The 23,341-nt window shown below is 38.6% G+C and overlaps 1 protein-coding gene and 1 long non-coding RNA gene across 5 annotated transcripts in view; one reads left to right on the top strand and one right to left on the bottom strand.

The window, feature by feature from the left end:
• The window catches only part of LOC103697170 (uncharacterized), a 42,664-nt gene that overhangs the window by 3,551 nt on the left and 15,772 nt on the right, over window positions 1-23,341 (bottom strand). The window contains exons 2-3 of one of the 4 annotated variants that reach the window (XM_039133890.2): window positions 11,450-11,508; window positions 6,861-7,140 (exon numbers count right to left, since the gene is read on the bottom strand). The exons of 1 other annotated variant lie outside the window; for it this stretch is intronic. In XM_039133890.2, coding sequence (XP_038989818.2) covers window positions 7,116-7,140; window positions 11,450-11,508 — 84 coding nt within the window. In that variant the 3' untranslated portion in view covers window positions 6,861-7,115. Of the gene's footprint in view, window positions 1-6,860; window positions 7,141-11,449; window positions 11,509-18,259; window positions 22,364-23,341 lie in introns of those variants that run through there. 2 more of the 4 variants (XM_039133889.2, XM_039133892.2) reach the window with 2 other exon arrangements.
• Window positions 1,370-1,994, top strand: LOC148714066 (uncharacterized). Its single transcript, XR_016400235.1, has 2 exons — window positions 1,370-1,485; window positions 1,588-1,994. It is a non-coding gene; the product is annotated as an uncharacterized LOC148714066 (long non-coding RNA).

The following is a 23,341-nucleotide window of genomic DNA, read 5'->3' as shown; positions in this document are numbered from 1 at the left end:
AATTTCCGGGATTACTTTCTGTTTGAGGTTTGGGTAGTTCTAAATACACCCCCCCAATTGCTCAGGACACCCCCCAAAAACCAAAAAAAAAATACCCAAACTAACCTTTAGTGTAATTACCATATTGCCCTTGAAATTTTCTCAGTACACCCCCCTTCCTCCTCCTCCATCTCCTCCTCCGTTTCGTTTTGAAAAGGAAAAAAAAAACCACCCCTCAAACCCCCCTTAAACCCCTCGATCCATTTACATCGTTTAGGCGATCTTTGAAGGAGATTTAAGCCCCATTCGAAGCATGGACAAGCAACTAGTGATTTGGGACGAAGAATCGGCCGCAAAGGTACGTGTTCCACCTTGTTTCGAAAGTTTTTTTTTTTCACGGTTCGTGCTCCGTTCGGCACTGGATCGCCGAACAAAAGGCTTCTGTTCGGCTGCATAGTGCCGAACAGAAGCCTTCTGTTCGGCAACGCTCTACCGAACAGAAGGCTTCTGTTCGGCTGCACAGTGCCGAACATAAGGCTTCTGTCCGGCACACTGCAGCCGAACAGAAGGCTTCTGTTCGGCACTCTGCAGCCGAACAGAAGCCTTCTCGTGCCAAATCGCGTGCCGTGCTGAATTTTGTGCCGAACAGATCCTCTGATTCATTAATTCTTGATGATAAATTATTTTATATGTAGGGCTATGCTACAACCGAATCTAGTATAATTGGATCAGAATTTGTACTGGATTACACAAGCGAATTTACAACTTACGAGGTATTATAATATATTGTGCAATTTTGTATTAGTTTAGCGAGCTATTTTTACAACTGTGTACTTACATAAATTGTTTAATGTATAGATCTTCAAGAGTAGAGAGGACTTGTGTAATTGGTGTCGTGAAGCTGGGAGGCGAAATGGTTTTGTTGTTGTAATCAAATCATCCGATGCAGGTACCATTTCGTACCGAGATGTGCCGATACGGGACATGTTCTGCCATTGTTACATATTTTCTATCATTTGATATTATTTGCAGATTTTTCGTACTAGAGCCCAGTCACATACGCCCATTATCTATATTGATGCTATTCCTTCTGCCTTGAGACCATACATCCAGCATATCAAGGATGTAAAAGCTGATGGGAATTGCGGATTTAGGGCAATAGCTGACTTACTGGGATTTGGAGAAGATGACTGGGTGCGTGTTAGGAAGGATTTATTGCAAGAGTTGCAATGTCATTCGGACCACTATCGCACATTATATGGTGTGGAAGGGACGATTGCTGAGATCACTCATGCATTATCATATTATGATGATTGTCCACCATATGACAGATGGATGACTATGCCGGACATGGGTCATCTTATAGCATCCTGCTATAATGTTGTCCTATACCATCTCTCGTTGCAACAATGTCTGACCTTTCTACCTCTCCGTTCTGTGCCAGTACCTCTTCTATCCCGCAAAGATATCGCTATCGGATTCGTAAATGGAAATCATTTTGTTGAGGTACTACGTTCACAACACTTGCGAATATTTAATTTTGCTTATTTAATTTTGCTTATTTATAATTTTGTAGCTATTAATATTTTCTTATTTCTAATTTTGAAGGTGTTCTTGTTGCCGGGACATCCCGTTCCGCCAGTAGCGACCAACTGGCGAAAATATCATCTTCCTTGTGCTACCGGATGGAAAAATTCATATGAAGCACGGATTCAACAGTTCAAAGAGAGCATCTCACCTAATGTTATAATTAGCGAGACAGTAGAGTTAGATTGATTATTTATATATGTACAATTTTTGAAAGTTGTAAATTTTTTGGGGCTCTTAGAGTCATGTACTGTGAAACTCCATCATCAGCTGGGAATACATATGACGACTGTTGTTTCCGTTGAGATTTCAGATGTAAACAGAAACATACTTAAGAGCTGGTGGGAGCAAACAAATCAAACAGGGGAACTAATAGACCTTTCTGATGTACAAGAACTTAACGGTGACAAGCTTGAGCAGATGATTAACACATTTGTTGGAAAAGAGGGCTCTGTGATGTTCTTGGTTAAGAGGTTAATCGGCTGCCCTCTCCTTGCAAGGCCAGGTCTTGCCACTGGCACCCTCTTAGGCTTTGCTGCCTTTTTTGGAGGGGAACTTTGTCCAGGGTCAGCTTTGATTGGAACAACATTTGGAGGTACCTCAGGGGGAGGTGGAGGCAGAACATCAGTCGTATCAGATTCAGGGTCAAACCCCCCACGGGACTCCATCTCCTCAGGGGGAGGTGGAGGCAAGACAGTAGAGTTAGATTGATTGTTTATATATGTACAATTTTTGAAACTCCATCATCAATATAAATCAAAAAATATCTGTCTTCGCATTGTTAGATTGATTGTTATGTGCACTGTTATATTTATGTAAAATAGAACGGGCCAGGCTTTACAAAGATTACACGTAAATGTACCAAAAATATATATTTTTCATTAATATCAAAGGCTTTACAAAGATTACAAAGGCTCCATCATCAATCCCTATGACGCCATCGTCGACGCGTGTACTGCTGTACGTCCGAATGAGAGGGTCCTGGATCCAAATGAGAGGGTGCTGTACTCGGGCCAGGCTCATCACCCAGAAGTACCTGATGCATCTGAGAAATAGCATCATATAGGTGCCCGGCACCTAGTGATGTAGCCTCTGAGGGACCCATCCGTACAATGTCGGTACTGATACCGAGTGCAGCTGCATTACGCCGCCGGTGCATGTCAGCATCATCATGACCTCCCCTAGCTCCAGAATGAGTACTCGAGCGCAGATGAGGAGGCTGAACTGCAACGTGCGTGATACGGAGATACCACTCCATGTATCCCGGTACGCTGTCTGATGGCCGGGTAACTGGGTGGCTCCTGCTCGCCTGGCTCAGCACGTGGTCCTCCCACCGCTCCCAAAGCTGATCCATATAGGAGTAATGTATCCGGTACGAGCCTGCTGTGGAACCTCTGTTGGCTCGCGTAGGGGCTAGTGGCGCTCGAGGGATGGTCTGAATACGACCAAACTGTCTAAGAACCCTTTCTGGATGATAGGGTTCTACGATATCAAGGCACTTGATGGAGCCACTAAAAAATGCGACGGGTATATATGGGCGATCTCCCCGAAGCCGATGATGGGGATCCCAAATAACCTGTAAAACAAAAGGTCCATTTCAGTTTTATACTATATCGCATATTAAATGTACTGACAAACACAAGCAAATGGTAATATGATACGTACCTCATCGATGCTCAAAAGGTCCAATGACTCACGTAGAACCACTAAATGGTCCATCGTGGTACGGGATGGAGTACCGGGCATCCAGCGGTGCACGCGGGGACTGGCATCAGTATACTCGAGCGACGGGTGAGGACTGAGTGCTGGAAAATGCTCATAAATCCATGCCTGCAGAAGCGTCATATAACCACTGATCTGTCTCACTGATGACCTCGACGCAATCCCCAACTGCCGATACAAATATGCTAAGGCAGCTGTACCCCAGGCATATGTGCTCACCCTATCCAGATCCCGCAGTAAACACAGATACGCTATAGGCACCCTGGTCCCACTCTTATCAGCAAAGAGTGTGCAGCCTAACAAAAATAACAAATAGGCTCGTGCTGCACACTCTATCCTCTGCTGCCTGTCTCTATCAGATACAGAGTGAAACTGAGTCCTCAGCCACTCCATCCTCACAGACTGACCGCGCGATGACAGTACCTCCTGACGCGCGTCTCCAGCTGACACCCCCAACAACTCCACAAGTAGCTCCTCAGCATCCCGATCACTCATCCTCTCAGGAGAAACTGATACTGAGGAACCTGCGACAGGAATCCCTAAAATGGCGGATACATCATCCAACGTGATAGTGATCTCGCCAAATGGTATATGGAAGGTGTTCGTCTCGGGCTGCCATCTCTCTACGAAGCCCGAAATCAGAATCTTATCGATGAATCGATAAGAGCACTGTACTAACTCTACGAGGCCCGACTGCCTCAATAGTGCTCTGAACCTGGTATTTGGTTGGTTTGAAGACCACCACTTCCATTCACCAACCTTGGCAGTATGGTTCATGCACTTTAGTGGAGCTCGTTCCTGTAATATAAATGTATAATTACTACTACTTTATAAAACATCAATAAACAAAATATAATGCTATAACAAATAAACAATACCTGTTGCCTCCAGATGGAAGCTGCTATATGCGTCCTGAAACTGATCAGGACGGACTCATCCTCTGGACCTCCTGGACATGGTCCAACGGACTCATCGTCTTCGCCCCTAGCGGGCATATCATCATGCTCTGACTCAGGAGAGTCCGATGGCATATGAGCAGGCTCGGGAGAAGCAATCCTAGCACGACGTCTCCTAGCTGACGCCGTAGGTCTAACTCTGGCGGGACGGGGATCCATGTCTGAAAATATAGAAATTCAATGTTAGGCTATATCAAAGAAAATAATTCAATTGCATACATAAATGTTCGGCACAAAATTCAGCACGGCACGCACCAGAACCCTTCTGTTCGGCTGCACAGTGCCGAACAGAAGGCTTCTGTTCGGCTTCACAGAGCCGAACAGAAGGCTTCTGTTCGGCTGCTCAGAGCCGGACAGAACCATTCTGTTCGGCACCGTGCAGCCGAACAGAAGGCTTCTGTTCGGCACCGTGCAGCCGAACAGAAGGCTTCTGTTCGGTTGAGTGTTGCCGAACAGAGGGCTTCTGTTCGGCACTGTTCAGCCGAACAGAACCCTTCTGTTCGGCGATCCAGTGCCGAACGGAGCACTGGAGGCGGGGGGGCGGGGAGCTACCTCGACGTGGTCGTGGAGGCGCCGGCGAGGTGCTCGTTGCTCGGGAGATGGCTGGGGAGGTGGTTCCGGGAGAATGCCGGCGACGAGAGGGAGAAGGGGAGAATGCCGGCGACGAGAGGGAGAAGGGGGAACGGGGGGGTTTTGGGCGAGGGAGAAGGGGGAGACGGAGGGGGTTTGGCCGCCGGCGAGGTGCTTGAGGTTCTTGAGGCGAAGTTTTTTGGGGGGAAGGGAGAAGCCGGCTGGAGTGGAGTTTTGGAGGGGAAGAGCGGGGTTGGGGGGGGGGGGTTTGGGGGGTGTAGAGAGCAATTTAGGTGAGGGGGTGGGGAGGGTGAAGGGTAATTTAGGATTTTTCAATTTTTTAGGGGTGTCCTTAGCAAATGGGGGGGTGTAGAGAGTATTTAATTTTTTTTTAATTTTTGGGGGGTGTCCTGAGCAATCGGGGGGGTGTATTTAGAACTACCCTTGAGGTTTTTGACCAAAAAGAATGATGTTTTAAGATAGGTTTTGCTATTACAAACATGAACCTCCAGAATTTTATAGCCAACCTTAAGTTCTCCTTCATGAGTTATATGGACTTTATGCATTAACTTCTCAAAATACTTTATGGGAATTAATCCTTCCCTTGTACCATTTACATCCACTCTTGAATCAATTAATGTCCTATGCTTGAACTTGTAACTTTCCTTTATTTTACACTAGATCTCACAATACCATTTTTTGCGTAATAACCCGTTCTATAGAATTTATAAACTTTGAAGGCTTTTTTTCTATTACTACTAAATTTGTTTTTCCCCTTTGTTTCAAGGAGTGCATTAAAGTCCCCTTCTTGTTCCTCGTTTTCTTATAAGTTGGCATCCCTAGAAGTTGAACCTTTCTTTTAATATTTTATTTCTTTTTTTATATTTTTCTGTTCTCTTAATAAGTTTTCAATACTTACCTTTTTACTATTTTTCTGAGCTTGCCTTAGCCTTTGAACACTTCATCAAGAGAGTAAAATCTTGTCTTCTTTTTATTTTCTGAGAAGTTTTTCTTCTTCAATCTTGGCTGAAGTGATGAATATTGTAAGCTGTCACTTTTCCTCTTGAAGATCTTTTAGGTAATCTATCAGATCTATTATGAATTGTTCTTAGCTGGATAATACCAAAATCTCATTATTGCTTGACTGCTCTTTCCTAGAGTATTTATCCCAACACAAGTAGCCTTCCATCATGCTTGATTCTTCTTTCATTTCTTTCGAATTATTTTTTTCAATGATTTCTTGAATTTTGAATTTTGATGTTCTTCTAAAAATATATATTAGCATAGTGTCCTTCTATTTGCACTCATAGTAGATTGAAGTTTTCTTCTTTTCTTATTTCGTTTTATATCTTTTCTTCCGAGGTTTTCTGTAAGGTTCCTTGAAGTTTCAAAGTTTTTCTTTTATGATACTTCTTTCTATACTCCTTTGTTTTCTTAGGTTTTTTGCAATAGGATTTATCTAACTGGAAACCAAATTGATAGCAGAAATCACCTGGCTCTTTTCTCCCTAACATATTTTGCTTTTTCAACTGATCTCTTATTTTTAGGTCACTGCATAGTTCATCACCCACCCTGTGTATTTTTTGACTATCCCTTCAGTTGATTATAATTTATACTTCCTTCACCTTCATTCCTTAAATGCGCTCTAACCTTCTTAGCAAAAAGTAGCAGCAAACCAGATATAAACTTCTTTTTCCAAAATTCTTGATCTAGATTTGGGAGGTGATATAATTAGGACAAATATTTGTCTTTATACCATTTAAAATATGACATCATTTTGCATTTACGATTAATTAGATGTTCTCTAAGCTTCTCATATATATCTTGATAGTCTCCAACAAAGTGAAATATAATGTTTAAGACTAAGGTGATAACAATATCAAAGGGGTGGTCAGGTAAATAATTACCTTCAGAATGCATCTTGAAAAAATTTAGAATTTCTTGTCTTTGTTGTTAAGTGAAATAATTATCCCACCAACTTCTCAACTACCTAGAGTAGAAGAAAACATGGGAAGATTTATAAATCAAACTGCTGAAAATTTGATATTTATTTTCTAGAAAGAATGAACTGTACCATTATATGTCAAAGCCCAGTTGACTAGAAAAAAAATTATTCATGGACATATCTTATATAATTGAAAATGTCTGATTAAAAAAATCATGTTTATATGAAAAGAATGCACCTCCTCTTCCTGTGAACATCAAATACTGTCCTCCGAAAAAATAGTTACTGACCACTCTATTTTCCAGATAACAGCACAAATTCAACATACAAATTTTTTACAGCAATCATGATGGTCATCAATAATGGTCCCATGATTGCCCCCTGTACCAAATGCGCACAACTTAGTAACCAGTGAGTGGTGCAGTGTGAAAATTAGGTAATTCCTAGAAGCAGCAACAGAAAAGATATTCTCAGTTACAAAAAATTGTTAAGTTGTATAGTACCAAGCTTCTTGAATCGCATTGTTTTGTGATAGATTATGAACAAATCAGTAACTCCAAGTTAAAATGTAGAACTGCATGCTAGAACTGATGTTCAATCAACAATATGGTTAACAAAACTTGGCAGTGATATTGACCATATTTTATGTTGTGAACGAAATTGCAACATTCACACATGACAAGAACACTTTCTTGCAAGAGATAAATAAACTAAAATGAATTTGGAAATTGTCAACATCACTTCACTTAAATTCAATCTAACTCTAACAAATTAAAACTAACTTCAATGTTTCAGGCTTGCTTTTCCAACCCAAACTGAAAGCAGCATTTACTGTGTATAGGACTGCTAAGCCAACAATTAAGGGATGTTTGGAACCCCCGGAAGTTACCTGTTCGTGGATTAGTTGTCCATGATGGAAGTTTTGCTCTGAAATTAGGCGAGAACAAGAGGGAGTCTGAGGAACCAGGAGAACTTTCGATCCCCTCATTTTGGTTTTTCTCAAATAAGGTAAAAAACCTTGCAAATGACTTACATAATCCCTACAAATTAGGATTAACTGTCCACTATATCATCAGATCGCTCAAGCTTCTCCTTTAGCTTCAAATTCTTCTTCATCATATTCTATGCTCCTCACCGTCTGGCATCCAAACAAGCCCCTAGGACATACATTAGCAAGGTTTGCCTAACATAAGTCTCTTCTTTTGTCACTATTTCCCTTTAGAAATGGACATTCCCCATCTCATGCTTCTTTCCACTTCTTGTTCTTTATGTACAACATTATGGAAGCTTCAGAAAGTTGTCTTTCCATGATAATCCCAGAGAATGATCAAATTGCATATAACTTACCTCCAATATTGAATTTGATTTACATATTACCCTCTTTGTGCTCATGCCTTCATGCCTTTGTTGGACAATTTCACCAGATCAATATCAGATCAAATATAAACTTTGAAAAGTTTGCCACGTCCCCAAAAATTTTAGGCTGAGGTTTATGCTCATGCCACAGTTCTAGTAATAGTGATCAATTTCCCAAAGGAAGCTAGAAGTTGTCTATACGTTTGTCATCACCTTATTGACTAATTTATAGTGATTGCACTCAATAATAGCTTCATTAAAGATGAGGTCAAACATCATTTACAATCAAAACATATCCTTAGTTTTCAAAACCAACGTTTCATATACTATCAGAACGGGACAATATTTATGAAGAAATGATACCGGTACCAACAGTGGGATGTCGAAACAGGTTGAACGAATACCATGTTGATCATACCCAATCTGTAACGACTGTGTACCGATAGCTGGGACAAGCCTGGAGTCAGTACATAGTAGTTCTTTTTTATTTATTGTGAACTGAAATTGTACCATACTGAAGAAGAAAAAATGGAATTTATATGTTGAAATCTGATTCCTATTCAGACATGGCTCTAAAAAGAGCTGCTCTCATATCTGATTTTTTGTTTAGTTCTGGATGCACAAGACCTGTCCATGAAAAGGGTCCATGAAAAGGATGCCAAAGAAAAAAACAAAGGAATGCAACTAGAACCTTTTTTTCCTTTCATTTTGATTCCAAATCTCCTTACATAATAGCCAGCTTCTCCGTTCTTCAGGATAGTGGAGTCAGTCACTTATCAGGGCAAACTAATTATAAATAAAGAAGAAAAGCATAATTGTATCTATCAACCATGCGCCAAATCCCTTTAAAGAAATAAAGAGAAACAAAAATATTGCCATGTATTTTCTTAAATATCCTAGATCTAAAGAATCCAAAACCCAAGTACAGACCAGAAACGATTTCTTAATATTCCCCAGAATCCTATAAAATCCTCTAAAGTCTATAAAAATCCAAATACATCTTCAGTAATCTTTCTTATGAACTCAACTAGCAAGTTAAGGCCTGTTTGGATCTGTTATGTTCTTACACTGAATCTGGTTGAAGCTTACGAGAAACCTAAGAGATTTCCCGGTATGTGCTGCATCATATGAGTGCAACACAGTTACAAAATTGTCATCCTTCTGATTGCTCCACTGACAGAAAAAGTTCAAATATTTCTTTAAGAGATAGAGCATTCATTGGATCTTTTGACATCAAACTTAAGAAAAAAGAAGAAAAGACTCGTGCATGGTCGGGATCAAAAAGGCCTCTCAGCAAAAATGTGTACTTTGTGCCTTGATTATTGGAAATAATAAATTTTAGCTCTAGTGCTTTTTGTTTTGATTGGATAACCATGTTCACCTTATAAAGATGTGCGTGGTTGTTATTAAGATGGCATGACATAACCATGATCCTGATACTTTCCAATAGAAAAAGTGATATCATGTTTGATGCTTTACAATTAGTCAATCATTATCTTTTAACCATAGGAAACTGATTCAAGATTGTTTTCCTTCTAACTTTAATTTCAACTTTCCCACCACTTTTGAGAAAAAACATTTTGGAGTTCCCCCATAATTGGTTATTTCCCAAAATTATACACCATAAGTTGTTGTAATTCTGAATATATTGGTTTCCTTCTGATGCTAAGCATCCTTTCACTTTTCAACTATAGTCCTCAATGAAAGTACAGCTTTTCTTCAACGTTACATCTCTTAGCAAAAATAGCCAGTATTTTCAAACTTCATCACAGTTGACTCACGGGATTGTGTTTGAACAACTTTGTGATATTGGGCACATGAAGTAGGCGGCATAGGATATATCTTCATACAACAAGGTTTGAAATATCAAGTATCAAATTTGTATCTAACAAGAATAGGTAGATACATATCGCATCGACGAAGGGACTGGTGTTGGCATACATATGGTATGGTCTATTTGATCCTCCAAATTATTTTTTTTTTCCTTTTTCCTATATTTTTATCTTAATCTCATGTTTTTGCAAGAATTAATCCCTTCAATGGTTCCTAATTTCTCCCCCATCCTAGCTTCTTTTCAGATGTTCATATAGGTTTAGTTAAGACTTTGACAGTTAAGCTTGCAGTAACCCATTATATTCCTAATGAATGAAAAATTAAACTAGTTCCCAAAGTAACTAAGCAGTCTATTTAGACTTAGCTAGCCATCCAATCATATAGAGTGGTTTATACAAATTTATTTTTATGCAGTCACCCCCGCCCCCTTCTTCCCACGCTAAAAGTCCATCCTAAGTAATATCATAGTTTGTTTGGTGTGCTAGGTGGCAGATTCAGGCTTGATATGCTATTATACACCTTAATATGGGAAAATATAGTGGTACAAGACTGGTTCGGCATAGGGCGTACCAACCAAGGTCCGCCGTACCGGTCCGGATCGGCGTACCGGTGGCCGGCCGGACCGGTACGGTACCGGTCCGGACCGGTACCGTACCGGTCCGGACCACTTTCTTTCCCATCAAAAAAAAAAAAAACCACAGCGAGGCGCTGTGGTTCCCCCCCCCCCCCCCAAAAAAAAACACCGTACCGGTGCGAACCGGCCGGTTCGCACCGGTACGAGGCCGGTACCGGCCGGTTCACAGAAGAAAACCGGAAATACCGGTTTTCATCTGTGTCCGGTACCGGTCAGGGACCGGACCGGTACGTACCGGCCCGTACCGGCCGGTACGGACCGGTACGGCATTCCTTGGTACCAACCCTCCATTACCGGCTCAAAGTTAGTATGTTCTATGCCAGACCATATGCCTCTAGTATACATGGCTCAATGAAAGTTGCCAACCCTCCATTTCCTTGACTTTCCAATTTTGATTGTTTTTCCTTTTTCGGATCTTGATTCTCTATCAATACTCGTATGCTCTAGATGTCCAGCATTATTGCCTTTCTCAATTGCTTATCCCCACAAAGAAATTTCTTTGTTAGGCTGCATGCATATTTTCTAGGATCCTTGGCTATTTTGCCAGACTGATGCAATCAGAAGAGGAATCACAACTGGTGGGCCCTGACTAGAGTTGATTTCTTCCCAATATGAAGTAAGTTGTTTATATCTGATATACTTTCTAATTTAGATAATTGGGAAAAAGAGTTGATTTTCAAATCAGCTTTGATATCCAAATATGAAAAGAAGACACTGAGAGAAACTAGAGGCAAGAAGGGAAAGAGGAGAAGAAGATATCAAGGAAAGAAGCAGATGATGACACATACAAAATGCATATGTTCAGCTCTGGCTGCACAATATCTGAAGAAGCAAGAGAAGTTAACATGATGATGAAGAAGAATTTACCCAGATTTCTTTTCCTTTCTATTTGAAAACTGATTCTCCTTTATAGTAGATAGCATCATCTGTTTATAGGGTAGAGGAGCAGTCAAGTCAAGTAATTAGGAAATATAAATGCAAAGAAGATAATATATAATAAGATACACCACATATCTATTTTAAATCTCATAAAGAAAAAAGAAAATTAAAAAAAAAATGTATCTTCTAATTTCACTCTCAAATAGCTCATGAGAAGAACAAAAGATATCACAGCAGTTTGCTGAGCTATAATATTTGGTTATTTGATACTGAGCTCAGAAGATGCATAAGACTAGGTTTCTTAATGACAGAACTAAGTTTCTTAGTGACGACATGGTAACAATGTTACTACTTACTTTAGGCTTTGCCAGCAAGCCTCAGTTCATCCTAGATAGAAGTGTTATTTGATAACATATCATGGAACAAATTGGGTAAGGCCAACTATACATGAATCGTTCACCAACTCATATGGAAGAAACTAGGAAGGAAGGAAACTTCCCCTGTTTGTCCTCTTCTCGGTAAGATCTGAGGCAGCAGGGACTCCTCTTCATCCTATACCCAGATCCGAGCTCTTCCTCCTGGCATATTTGGTTCCAGGTGGAGCATCCTTCTCCTTCACCTCTTCAAATTATTTTCCACTGGTTCTATGTAGTGTTATCAGATCTAGGACAAGCAGGCACGAAATTTGGGGATTTTGAGGATGATGACCAAGTGGGAAGGGACATGGAGAGAGAAATGGCTATGGAGATTTAGAAGAGAATGATGATCACCACATGTGCATGATAAATATGTGGATTTGGGTTGGGGCAGCTGCAATTGAGAATTCTGGTTCAACCGCTGCCCTGTGATTTGGCAGACAAAACAGTTGGGAACAGGCCACTAAATTTAAAATATTGCTTTACATAGTAAATACAACAAATCCAAAACTGACCTAGGCAGATATTATGTGACATCTAAAAGCTAACAAGACACATGTGCACACACAATATATATGTATATGTGTGTATATCTATGTGTTTGACATACATACAAGCATGCCTGCAGATAGAATTTTGTAATTATAACACCCATAACGGATGCAGAGTAAAGCTGAGACAAAGTAGCAGGAAAGTGAGGAGGTTTAGGTCTGACACACACGCATCCAGTATTTTGTAATTATAAGATATCATGAATACAGAGAAAAACTGACACAGTGACTAGAGCTTCAGTGAGTAACTTTAGGTGCTAAGAAGATATTGTCCTGAATGGTGGCCTCTGAGGTGGAGGAAGATTATTCAACACCATAGAATCAACAGTTCTAGCAAGGAAGCAATGATGTATGAGCAATGCTGGTGGAACTTCTTCAGAACTATTTGACCCATAAATGTACAGAACACTAGGTGACTTTTTGGTACATAAAACACAAAGTGACTTGACAATAACAGAGAAGCTTTTCTCAAAGCTAGCAGAGGCGTCACACAATGGGTGAGAGGAGTTGATAAAGGCAGAAAGGAGCTCTATTCTAGGGATAAAAGTCGCAAGGAGTCATAAACTAGTCTCAAGCAATGAATCATCAAATGTCAATTCTAGAGAGGAATGACCGGTTAAAACATGGCTATGCCCATGCTTAATCTCAACCTCCTCGCCACCGACAGACCCATTGCTGGCTACAATGCAAATACTACCACACCAACTTCTTTTTTATTGAAGAAGTGAAAGAGGGGGCAAATTCTTCTTCTAAAAAATATTTTTGTTATTAGAACATTCTAGAAAAATGAAACTTCTATGGATAAGAAGCAAATGAAACGCTTTCATAAAAATTCTCGTAGAATTGAGAATGAAATTTTCATCCTGTACATGCCAGATCATGAATTAGCATGAATTAGTAACTACATCCAATCTCAGAAAAATTCTCCATTGTTTCGAACTTTCTATTTTTGAAGTTGGATATTTATAGAATCCCCATAAATAGATCAAATCTTATTCAATGATATTTCCATAAGCTAACGTTCATTATGATTTCTAAACCTATAAAAGTGCTGGTGTTCCTCTGTTAAAGCATGCTAGATCGGACCCAATAGATAAGAAATAATGTTCCGAAAGATAGGTTACCGACAAAAAAATTTTGAAACAGCAAGGGTTGAGTGTCATGAATGGTCACGAAGTTTGACCTACAAGATCCATGGCAGATGTCACAATCAGATGCCCAACTCTATCAAGGAAAGAAATCTAGTCATTGAATTACTATCAAGTTTCTGCTTAGATCATGCACCCACATGAACAACCAAGGATTTTAAGTGCCATTGGTATGGGCATATGGACCAATAGCCAGCATGACAAGACTGAGTTGTGCAATGCAGAAAAATATTAGAAAAGAACAAAAGTTAAAAATTCTTTTTAAAAGTTAAAAAAGAATTTAAAAATGCCTTTCCATCCCATTCATAGAGCTAACACCATGGTCTGCCGTACCGGTCCGTACCGGCCGGTACGAGCCGGTACGTACCGGTCCGGCTTGGGGTCGGTACGTACCGGATCAGCGTGGAATCCGATACCGGTAGTTTATTGTTGGAGAACCGGTTTGGACCGGTACGGGTCCGGTTCGGGACCAGTACGGACCGGTACAAGACTGGTTCGTATCGGTCCGAGCTGCCACCGGTACGCCGACCGGTACCGGTATGGCGGACCTTACTAACACCAATCGGGCACAGTATATGCCTGCCAACTAACATGGACTGGTGCTTAAAACCTTGAAGAATTTAAATCTTAGCTATCATGAGTGAGAAAGGAAAAAAAGAGAAAGAGCAAGAGAGTGGAAAATGAGAGAGCCTAAGCAAGTAAGGTGCAAGCGGCTAGGGGTGCAAAAACTGACCCAACCCATCTTGCCTCGACCTGTCCTATTTGGGTCAGGTATGGGTCAATAGTGCATATAGTGATTTTTCTCCTTAAGAAAGAAGATCTATCCAATAATGGAGTAGCAAAATAGGAGGAAGAAGTAGAAATAAAGAACTCTCAAAGAACAATGAAAATAGAACTAAAAATTTCATTCAATTCAAGATGTTGGTTCCAATTTGGTAGTCCTATCTATAATTATAGGATCACTTGAAGCTACTAATAAACATGTCCACATTCATTTCTTGTTAAAAAGATAAAAGAATTTTAACAATAAGGACTACGATTTGATTTGGTGCTAACAACACCGGCAGAACCGATATTGGGCACCGTATCAGTTGCCCAGCAGGATAAGTCGGTATGGGCCCGTGCCGTGCCGTGCCATGCCGGCCCGTACTGACAAAGTAGAAGAGGCACGAGAGAGGACAGGAGAGGAAAAGAGAGACAGAAGGCAAAGAGAGGGAGGGAGGCTAGCGGAAAGGCAGCAGCGGAGGTCGCGGCCTTTTTTCTGTTTCATTCAAAATAGGGGTCCGGCCATTAAATTTTTTTTCGATTTTTAAGTGAAGTCCGCCACCTTCTGTCGGCCTCCCTCTCCCTCTCCCTCCCCCCCCCCCCCACTTGCTCTCTCTTTTATTCTTTTTTTTCTTCTCTGCCTCATGGTTTCCATTTTTGTTGTCGGAACCATCCCTGTGAGTCACCGGGACGGCTCGGAACAGTCGGAACTGTCCGATTCGAGACGGTTCTGCCGACCTTGGGTGCAAATATGGAAAGCAGTTGCAAGAATAAAGAATATTCTCTCTAATATATCTCTTGATTGGATAAGATCTCTGTCTGATTCTGATGCTGGCTCCTTCCAAATCAACATAGATTTTACTGCAGTAGTCTTATTTAATTAGGTTTGTAGGATTATTTTCCTATCTATAGCATCCTTTTAGAACTGACTTAGGCTTGAATCCAATGTCGAACGAATTTGCTCCTTTTGTCAGCCTTTGATGTACATTGATTCAAGTATATATTAGCTAAGTTTGTGACATGTGCATCATTTCCCGAGTTAGACATAACTCATTTAGAAGTTGAATGCTTTGTATTTATCCAACAAAGCAAGGGAGAGCTTCTTCAACTCAACTTTTGACATCTAAGACTCTTCGTTGGTTGGCTTGTCCTTCCATTAGACCAAGTACTAAGCATAAGATGTGGTCTGAGTGATGATGGACTGTTTTAGTGTAGTTGCTGGCAACTGAGGTGGAGCTAGCTCATCATCCTTATCGTTATAGAAGTCAAAAAGATCTCCACACTAAAAAGAAGACCAGGTGGCTCTAAAATCTGTATCTTCCTTGTACAGGTCTTTTAGTAGGTCAAATCCACTATCTCTACAGAGAGTGTACCAAGTAGAATATGTCGACAGCTGACTGTGTTTGCTACTTGGTTTGTCATGCCATCTTGTGCTTGATCACAAAATTGAACTGTTGGAGAAATGCAGCCCATCTTCCATGTTGGTAATTAAGGTAGTGATTGCTATTAAGGAAGGACAATGCTTCATGAGCAGAGTAGAAGGTCATGTTGTTGGAGTTACAACTTCCAATGTTGCAAGGCCTGCACAATAGCAAAGCTCTACATCATGGATAGAGTAGTTGAGGTGGCTTCCACTCATCTTTTTGTTGATGTAGACCATTGGTTGCCATTTTTAAGAGAGAATTACACCAATGCCGACATTGGATGCATCATATTCTATCTCGAATACTTTGTCAAAGTCCAGTAACACCAAGAGGGGTGCTTGTCAATAACTTCTTCAATTTATGGAAGATTTTCTCAATATCGAGCATCCAAATGAACTCCCCTTGCTTTATTCAATCGGTGATATGGATAATGATGGAGGAAAAAATCTTGATGAAGCACCTATAAAATTATACAAGGCCATGAAAGCTTTGGATGTTGTAGATGTTTCAAGAAGTTGGTCATTCTTTAATGGTTTTGACCTTCTCCTCGTTAACATAGATGCCATCTTTGGATATGACATATCCCATGGAGATCAACTTGGGCACCATCTAACGACACTTCTTAGAGTTCACATACAGCTTCTCTTGGTACAGGTTCCAAGCATCTATCTCAATTGCTCAGTTTACTTGCAAGCATTGAGACTATACACAAGTATATCACCAACATACACGAGTACAAATCTTCAAATAAAAGGTTGGAGTATCCTAGTTTATGATTCATATGAATGTGCTTAAGGCATGGAGAGATTGAATGGCATGATGAGCTACTTGCAAAGCTTGTCTTGTGTTTTAAATACAGTTTTTCATTCATCACCTAGGTGGAATACAATTTGGTGATAGCTAAGTGAAGGTCAATCTTGAAGATGTACACTCCTACAAGCTGGTCTAATATATCATCCAAGTGAGGGATAGGAAATGGCTGATTAATCGTGATCTTGTTGATGGCACAGTTGTTTAAGCACATTCTCCAAGTTCTGACCTTCTTTGGAGTAAGCAAGGCAAGCATAGGGATGTAGGCCCTGTTTGGGGGAGCTGTGGGCAGTAGAGCTGCTGGAAGTAGAGCTGTTGAAAGTAGAACTATCTGAAGTAGAGCTGTTATAAAAAGCTGTTTGCTGTTTGGTAAATATATTTGTAAAGTGCTGTGGCACTTTAACATATGTTTGGGTAAACAAACTGAGAAAGTACTTTGATATGACAAAATTACCATAAAGGACATTGCATAGTATTATACAACAGACCATAATAAAACATAACATATATTAATACATAAATTTATGATATAGTATAATATTATTGTAATATAAAATAATATTATTATAATATAGCATAATAGTAATATAATTATTAGAGTAAATTAATTTTTGATAATATAACATAATATTAAATTATTTAACATAAGATATTAATGTATTATGATATAATGTAATATATATTATATTTATAGTATAATACAATAATAAAGGTATAAAATATTATAATTATTAGTATAAATTAATTTTCCATAATATAACATAATATTAAATTATTTAAAATAACATATTAATGTATTATGATGTAATGTAATATAATATAATATTTATAGTATAATACAATAATAAAGGTATAAAATATTATAATTATTAGTAACAATTAATTTCCCATAATATGACATAATATTAAATTATTTAAAATAACATATTAATGTATTATGATATAACGTATTATGATATTATATTTATAGTATGATACAATAATAAAGGTATAAAATATTATAATTATTAGTATAAATTAATTTTTCATAATATAACATAATATTAAATTATTTAAAATAACATATTAGTGTATTATGATGTAATGTAATATAATATAATATTTATAGTATAATACAATAATAAAGGTATACAATATTATAATTATTAAAAAAATTAAATTTCCACAATATAACATAATATTAAATTATTTAAAATAACATATTAATGTATTATGATCTAACGTATTATGATATTATATTTATAGTATAATACAATAATAAAGGTATAAAATATTATAATTATTAGTATAAATTAATTTTCCATAATATAACATAATATTAAATTATTTAAAATAACATATTAATGTATTATGATGTAATGTAATATAATATAATACTTATAGTATAATACAATAATAAAGGTATAAAGTATTATAATTATTAGTATAAATTAATTTCCCATAATATAACATAATATTAAATTATTTAACATAACATATTAATGTATTATGATATAACGTATTATAATATTATATTTATAGTATAATACAATAATAAAGGTATAAAATACTATAATCATTAGTATAAATTAATTTTTCATAATATAACATAATATTAAATTATTTAAAATAACATATTAATGTATTATGATGTAATGTAATATAATATTATATTTATAGTATAATACAATAATAAAGGTATAAAATATTTTAATTATTAGTGTACATTAATTTTTCATCCTCCGAATGACCATTTATCTCTATAACAATTTTTCTTGCGGAAGGGAGTCTGACGGCTAGGATTCTTGGCTCCAGCAGATTTTTAAGTTTATAAAGGGACAAACTATGTTATTATTATATTTTAATATGGGCATTTTGGTCAAAAATACAGCTTTCCAACAAAGCTGAAAACAGCATTTTCGAAAAGCTCCAAATTGGAGCTTCTCTCCAAAAGCTGTTTTCAGCTTTCCGCAAAAGCTGAAACAGCTTTTCGAAAATTTTACCAAACACCATTTTTTATCTAAAAGTACTTTTGGAGGGCCAGAAAGTGCTTTTGGCCCTCCAAAAGCTCCCCCAAACAGGGCCTTAGACCTCACAAATCAAGCCTTTCTGCAAAAACTCATTTGCTTGCCTTGTAGCTCATGCTGCTTTGGTGCCATGCATATCACCTGCAAGATGTCATCCATAGGGGGTAGACCTTTTGAGAGCTGTTTGGGTAGTAGATCATCAAACTCTTAAAGGAGTGGTTTCATGTCATCGGGCATTGGATTTACACTAGCCTCTATCTTATGGATGACTATATAGAAGCAACCTGAGACTTTTACTTTCACCGAGAAAGTTTTTTGATAATATGGTATCTCAGTTCCTCCTTCTTTGGTGGAGATTCCTTCCTTATGGATTGGAGCACAATCTATACTCCATTTTTACGGAAGGAATATATGTTCCATCATGGATAACTCCTCGATCATATTGTCAAGGAAAACCAAATAATCTATTGATAAGTATCCATTGGTGTTGCATCACACCATACGCTATCAACATAAGTGTTGCTAATAGAGAAATTGACAAGACATGTTTGGAGATGGTTACCTTATTACTTTTTTGAACCAAGCAATTTTGTATGGACAGAAATGCTTTTCATCTTTAGATTGAGCTTGTTAATGACTTCTTGAGATACAATATTTTGCACAACCCATTATTGATGATAACATTGATAACATGTCCATTGATGGTGCAACGAGTGCAAAAAACGTTGGTTCAAAGCATACTCTTCAAATTTTAGCTGCATGCGTCATCCACCACATGATTAGGCTTTGGTGTCATTTTGCTTCAAGCTCAATGGAGGATTCATGATCTGGTACGTCATTGTTGCATCGGCAAAGTGGAGTTCAATAGTGAGGCGTCGACAAGGACACTCAAAAGCACGGTGTTCTCAATGTCCACAAGGGTAGCACGGGAAAGTGAGCATGTCGCGTGGCATGGTTTGTGAGGACTCACCTCACTCAAACCACATGATGGTTGAATGGTTGGTGGTCTCGTAATTATGCTAGATTGGGTGGTTGTAGCATCCTTGGAGGAGAAAAGGGAAGCACGAGTTATGGCATGTGTATCAATGGATCTCCTTCTTGCTATTTAGGCCTGTTGCAACTTCTTCTCTATGTGCAACACCTTGTGATAAGCATCGCTCACACGCCATATAGTATGATCAGTGATCTCATCATATGTTGAAACTTACAAACCATTGAGATGATAGTTCACACGAGTTCCTTCATGCTCATGCAAGCATGCCAAAGTAGAGAGTTCGAAAAACTCTTTGTATAGTCAGTGATGCTCTTTTAGACTTGCATAAGATTCATATAAGATTGATAAATAGAGCGAGAGAGTGATCTACCAGAATGAAATGGCGACTTTAGATACTTCTCCATCTTTAGAGTCAATCAATGATATTCATTTTTTCAATGCTCAGTCGAGGCCACTAGATATTCTCCCACCATATAGATATATAGTTTCATAATTTCAAAGTCAAGATCTTCATATTCTTATTATTAGGTATGCCTATAGATTCAAAGAACCTCTTGATGCTGGTTATCTAATCGAGGAAGTCCTCTAGATTAAGCTTTCCATGAAACTCAAGAAGCTTGGCTTTGATACCGAAGAGTTTATCACAATCTTGCAAGAGACTCTCATCAAGCAGGGAAAGAGGAACTGGTTCTTGATTTAGAGCAAGGCAGTGGAAAAAGGTTGATGAGATGCTCAAAAGATGAATCTGATGGTACATCATCCTTCTAGCTTCTGATCCAATCCTCAGAAGGTGGTGATTACGACCAACCGCACGATCATGCCCCACCAGTAGCTATGCTATCTATTCTCGCAACTATTTTATCTCCATGCCTCTTGGAATGATCTCCAGTATTGGGGCATTGTTGGTGCTTCGATGAACCATGGCTTCAATGTCAATGGAGAATATCATAAGCAAACTAGATCCCTTCTGATACCAAAATAGTGCACATAGTGATCTTTCTCCTTGAGAAAAATCTACCTATAATGGAGTAGCCAAATAGGAGAAAGAAATAAAAAAATGGAGAAGAGAACTAGAAATTTCAAGCAATTCAAAATGTTTTTTATAATGGCTGAGCACCCCTATTTACAGTTGTAAGACCCCTTGAACCTATCCACAAATGTGTACATATTCATTTTATCTTGAAATGGTAAAAGGGTTTTACAAATAAGAAGAAAATATTCTCCATAATATGCTAGAATTTAATTTGGTGCACATATGGAAAGAGGTTGCTGGAATAAAGAATATATGCTATGATGTGCCTCCTGATTGGATAAAATCTGTGACTAATCTTTATGTGGGGTCCTTCCAAGTCTATTTAGATTTTACTAATACTAACCTTATTTAATTAGATCTCCAAAAATATTTTCCAATATGTAGCAGCCTTCTAGAATTGACTTAGGCGTAAACCCAATGTCAAATCTTTTGCTCCTTTGGTTAGCCTTTGACATACGTTGGCTCAAGTACATCTCGGCCAAGTCCATGATGTGCATCAGTCAATGGCTTTTTAGTTCAAATTTTTTGATGAATCTTAAATGGGTTAGGTCTAAGTTAACTTGAATCATGATGATAGGGTCCTGTCTAGGTTAGGACAATCGAGGTCAGGTCAAATCATACCCTTAGGTAAGTATATTTTGATGGTTGGTCCTTTTTCAATACTAGTCATTTAAACCATCTTGAAAGTAATTTACTAAATATTATAAGAATTCGATTATACATATGAGGTTGCGTCGACTAGGGATTGAGCCCTGCGAAATAGCTTAGATTGTGGGTCAAATGGGTCACATCAGGTCATGGTGTCGACTAATAGGTGGTAATAGGTCTAGGGGTCTTGACCCAACGTTGAGTTGGTTTGGGCATCAGTTAAGATTTTCTATGTTGTCCTAACTTGATCTGACCTGTCCTGGTCTATTGCTAATTTAACATGCTTAGGGCCAACCTCCTCGCTTATGATAGGACCTCTTAGAGACCAACTCTGCTTTCTTTGTCTAATTGTAAGTGAGGTGCCTTTCTGTCCTCTTATAAGCAAACCTCCTAGTTGGATTTTCTTACAAGCAAGTGGGTCTAAGACTTCACAAACCTACTCCTAATGCTCTATAACCTTCCATGGATCAATCCACCAAGTCTAAGCATATGTATACACTTCAAGATATTGCCCGAACAGTCATATGAGTCTCAAAACAAGCCAACCTATATAAACATCATTTAAGATGGCATTTAAGCTAGAGTTAGCATTTTAATCAAAGAGCTATTTGAAGTACTCTTGCTCTCCCCCCTTTTAGTTATTCATGCATCTCTATCACATTGGATTGAAACATCAACTTTCTCTCACATTTTTTTCTTTGATTTCAAACGTCAGATTACTTTCACATTTTTTTGTGTATCTGAATGGAATTCTGATCAGATGATTCAGATCTAGAGATTTTGCTTTAAAGTTGGAAAGAGATCAGATACCAACTAACTAAATGCGATTCCTCTTCAGACACATGATGTTGCACCTTTCTAAATCTTAGGCAATGTTTGGATGTTGGTTAAAAGATGGATAACATAAGTCTATTTAGCTAACTGGACAAATACCATTCAAAAAGTGGTGAATAACTTATTTGATCAATTGGTGAGAAAGGTACTTATTGATGCCCAAATCCTGCCTAACCATGTTCTGATGATCTGGAGGCATAAAGGGCGCAAATCAACCCACTCGGTCCATAAAGGTGGAAGACAGAAAGCTAACTACCGTGGAGAGTCGTAGATCTGCACACAAAGAGAAGAGAAAAGCCCATCAAGATGGCTCCGACCGGCCCTCCTCCGATGCTTAAGTCAGGTAGTGCTTGGAATAACAACATTAAATAGCAAGAGAATAAAAAGCATCAGAGTAGAGTGATCACCCTGGATCATTAGGCTTTAAGTGTCTGGCCTGGAGTACTCTGAAAGGTTCCGGCATGTCATAATGAGCAGCGGAAGCTAGGGATTTTAAAAATTTCTTAATAAAGTTCCTTAACATAAAATCCTTATAAGCCTAGATCACCTTAATGGTAACAATCAAACAATATAAATATAAATGCCGCAATAGAAGAATACCTGTAACGCTAAATTCAAGTTTGTAGAATCTCCACGAGGCGTCCAAGTGTCCGCCCTCCAACGGTGATCCACACGGAAACTCGATCAAGACTTTAGCTCCAAAGATTTTTGATCCTTAATGCTGAATCCTTCAAAATAATTTAAATTGGCTTGCTTTCTCTCCTCTCTTATTTTTCTTTCACCTTTCTAAATCACTTCTAATCTTTTTGTCCTAAAGAAGACCTCCCTGTCTTGGCTTAGGACACTCTAGAAGCAATGCTAGAAAGAGACAAAAGCTTGTAAGAAAGAAGGGATAAGGGAGAGAGAATGCGGTGGAGTTGGAATGAAGAATACGGTGGAATGGCTCCCTATTTATAGATGTGAAGGGATGCATCCTAGCCATCCCTTCATGCATCAAAGGGTGTGATAAGAGGGTGCCAACAAGAGAGAGAGGGAGGCGTATCAAGCTTTAGAAAAAGCCGTATCTAATGATACGCTTCTTTCTCACGTCTCCCTCTTAAATCCTAATGATCCAAGGGCCCAAATGCAAAGAACCAAAGCCAATGGTCCAGATCTAGGCGCCATCTAATGGTCCAGATCAAGGCATCATCATCCAGCGTGCCATCTAATGGTCCAGAAGCAAGATGCCATCACCAATGGTCCAGATTCAGG

This window comes from Phoenix dactylifera, chromosome 4, assembly GCF_051530095.1.
Source record: "Phoenix dactylifera cultivar Ajwa chromosome 4, Ajwa_hap1_PhDact_Kaust_v1.1, whole genome shotgun sequence".
In the NCBI taxonomy this organism is placed as follows: domain Eukaryota; kingdom Viridiplantae; phylum Streptophyta; class Magnoliopsida; order Arecales; family Arecaceae; genus Phoenix; species Phoenix dactylifera.
Note: the sequence above shows the minus strand (reverse complement) of the source record. Positions and strands in the feature narration are given on the sequence as shown.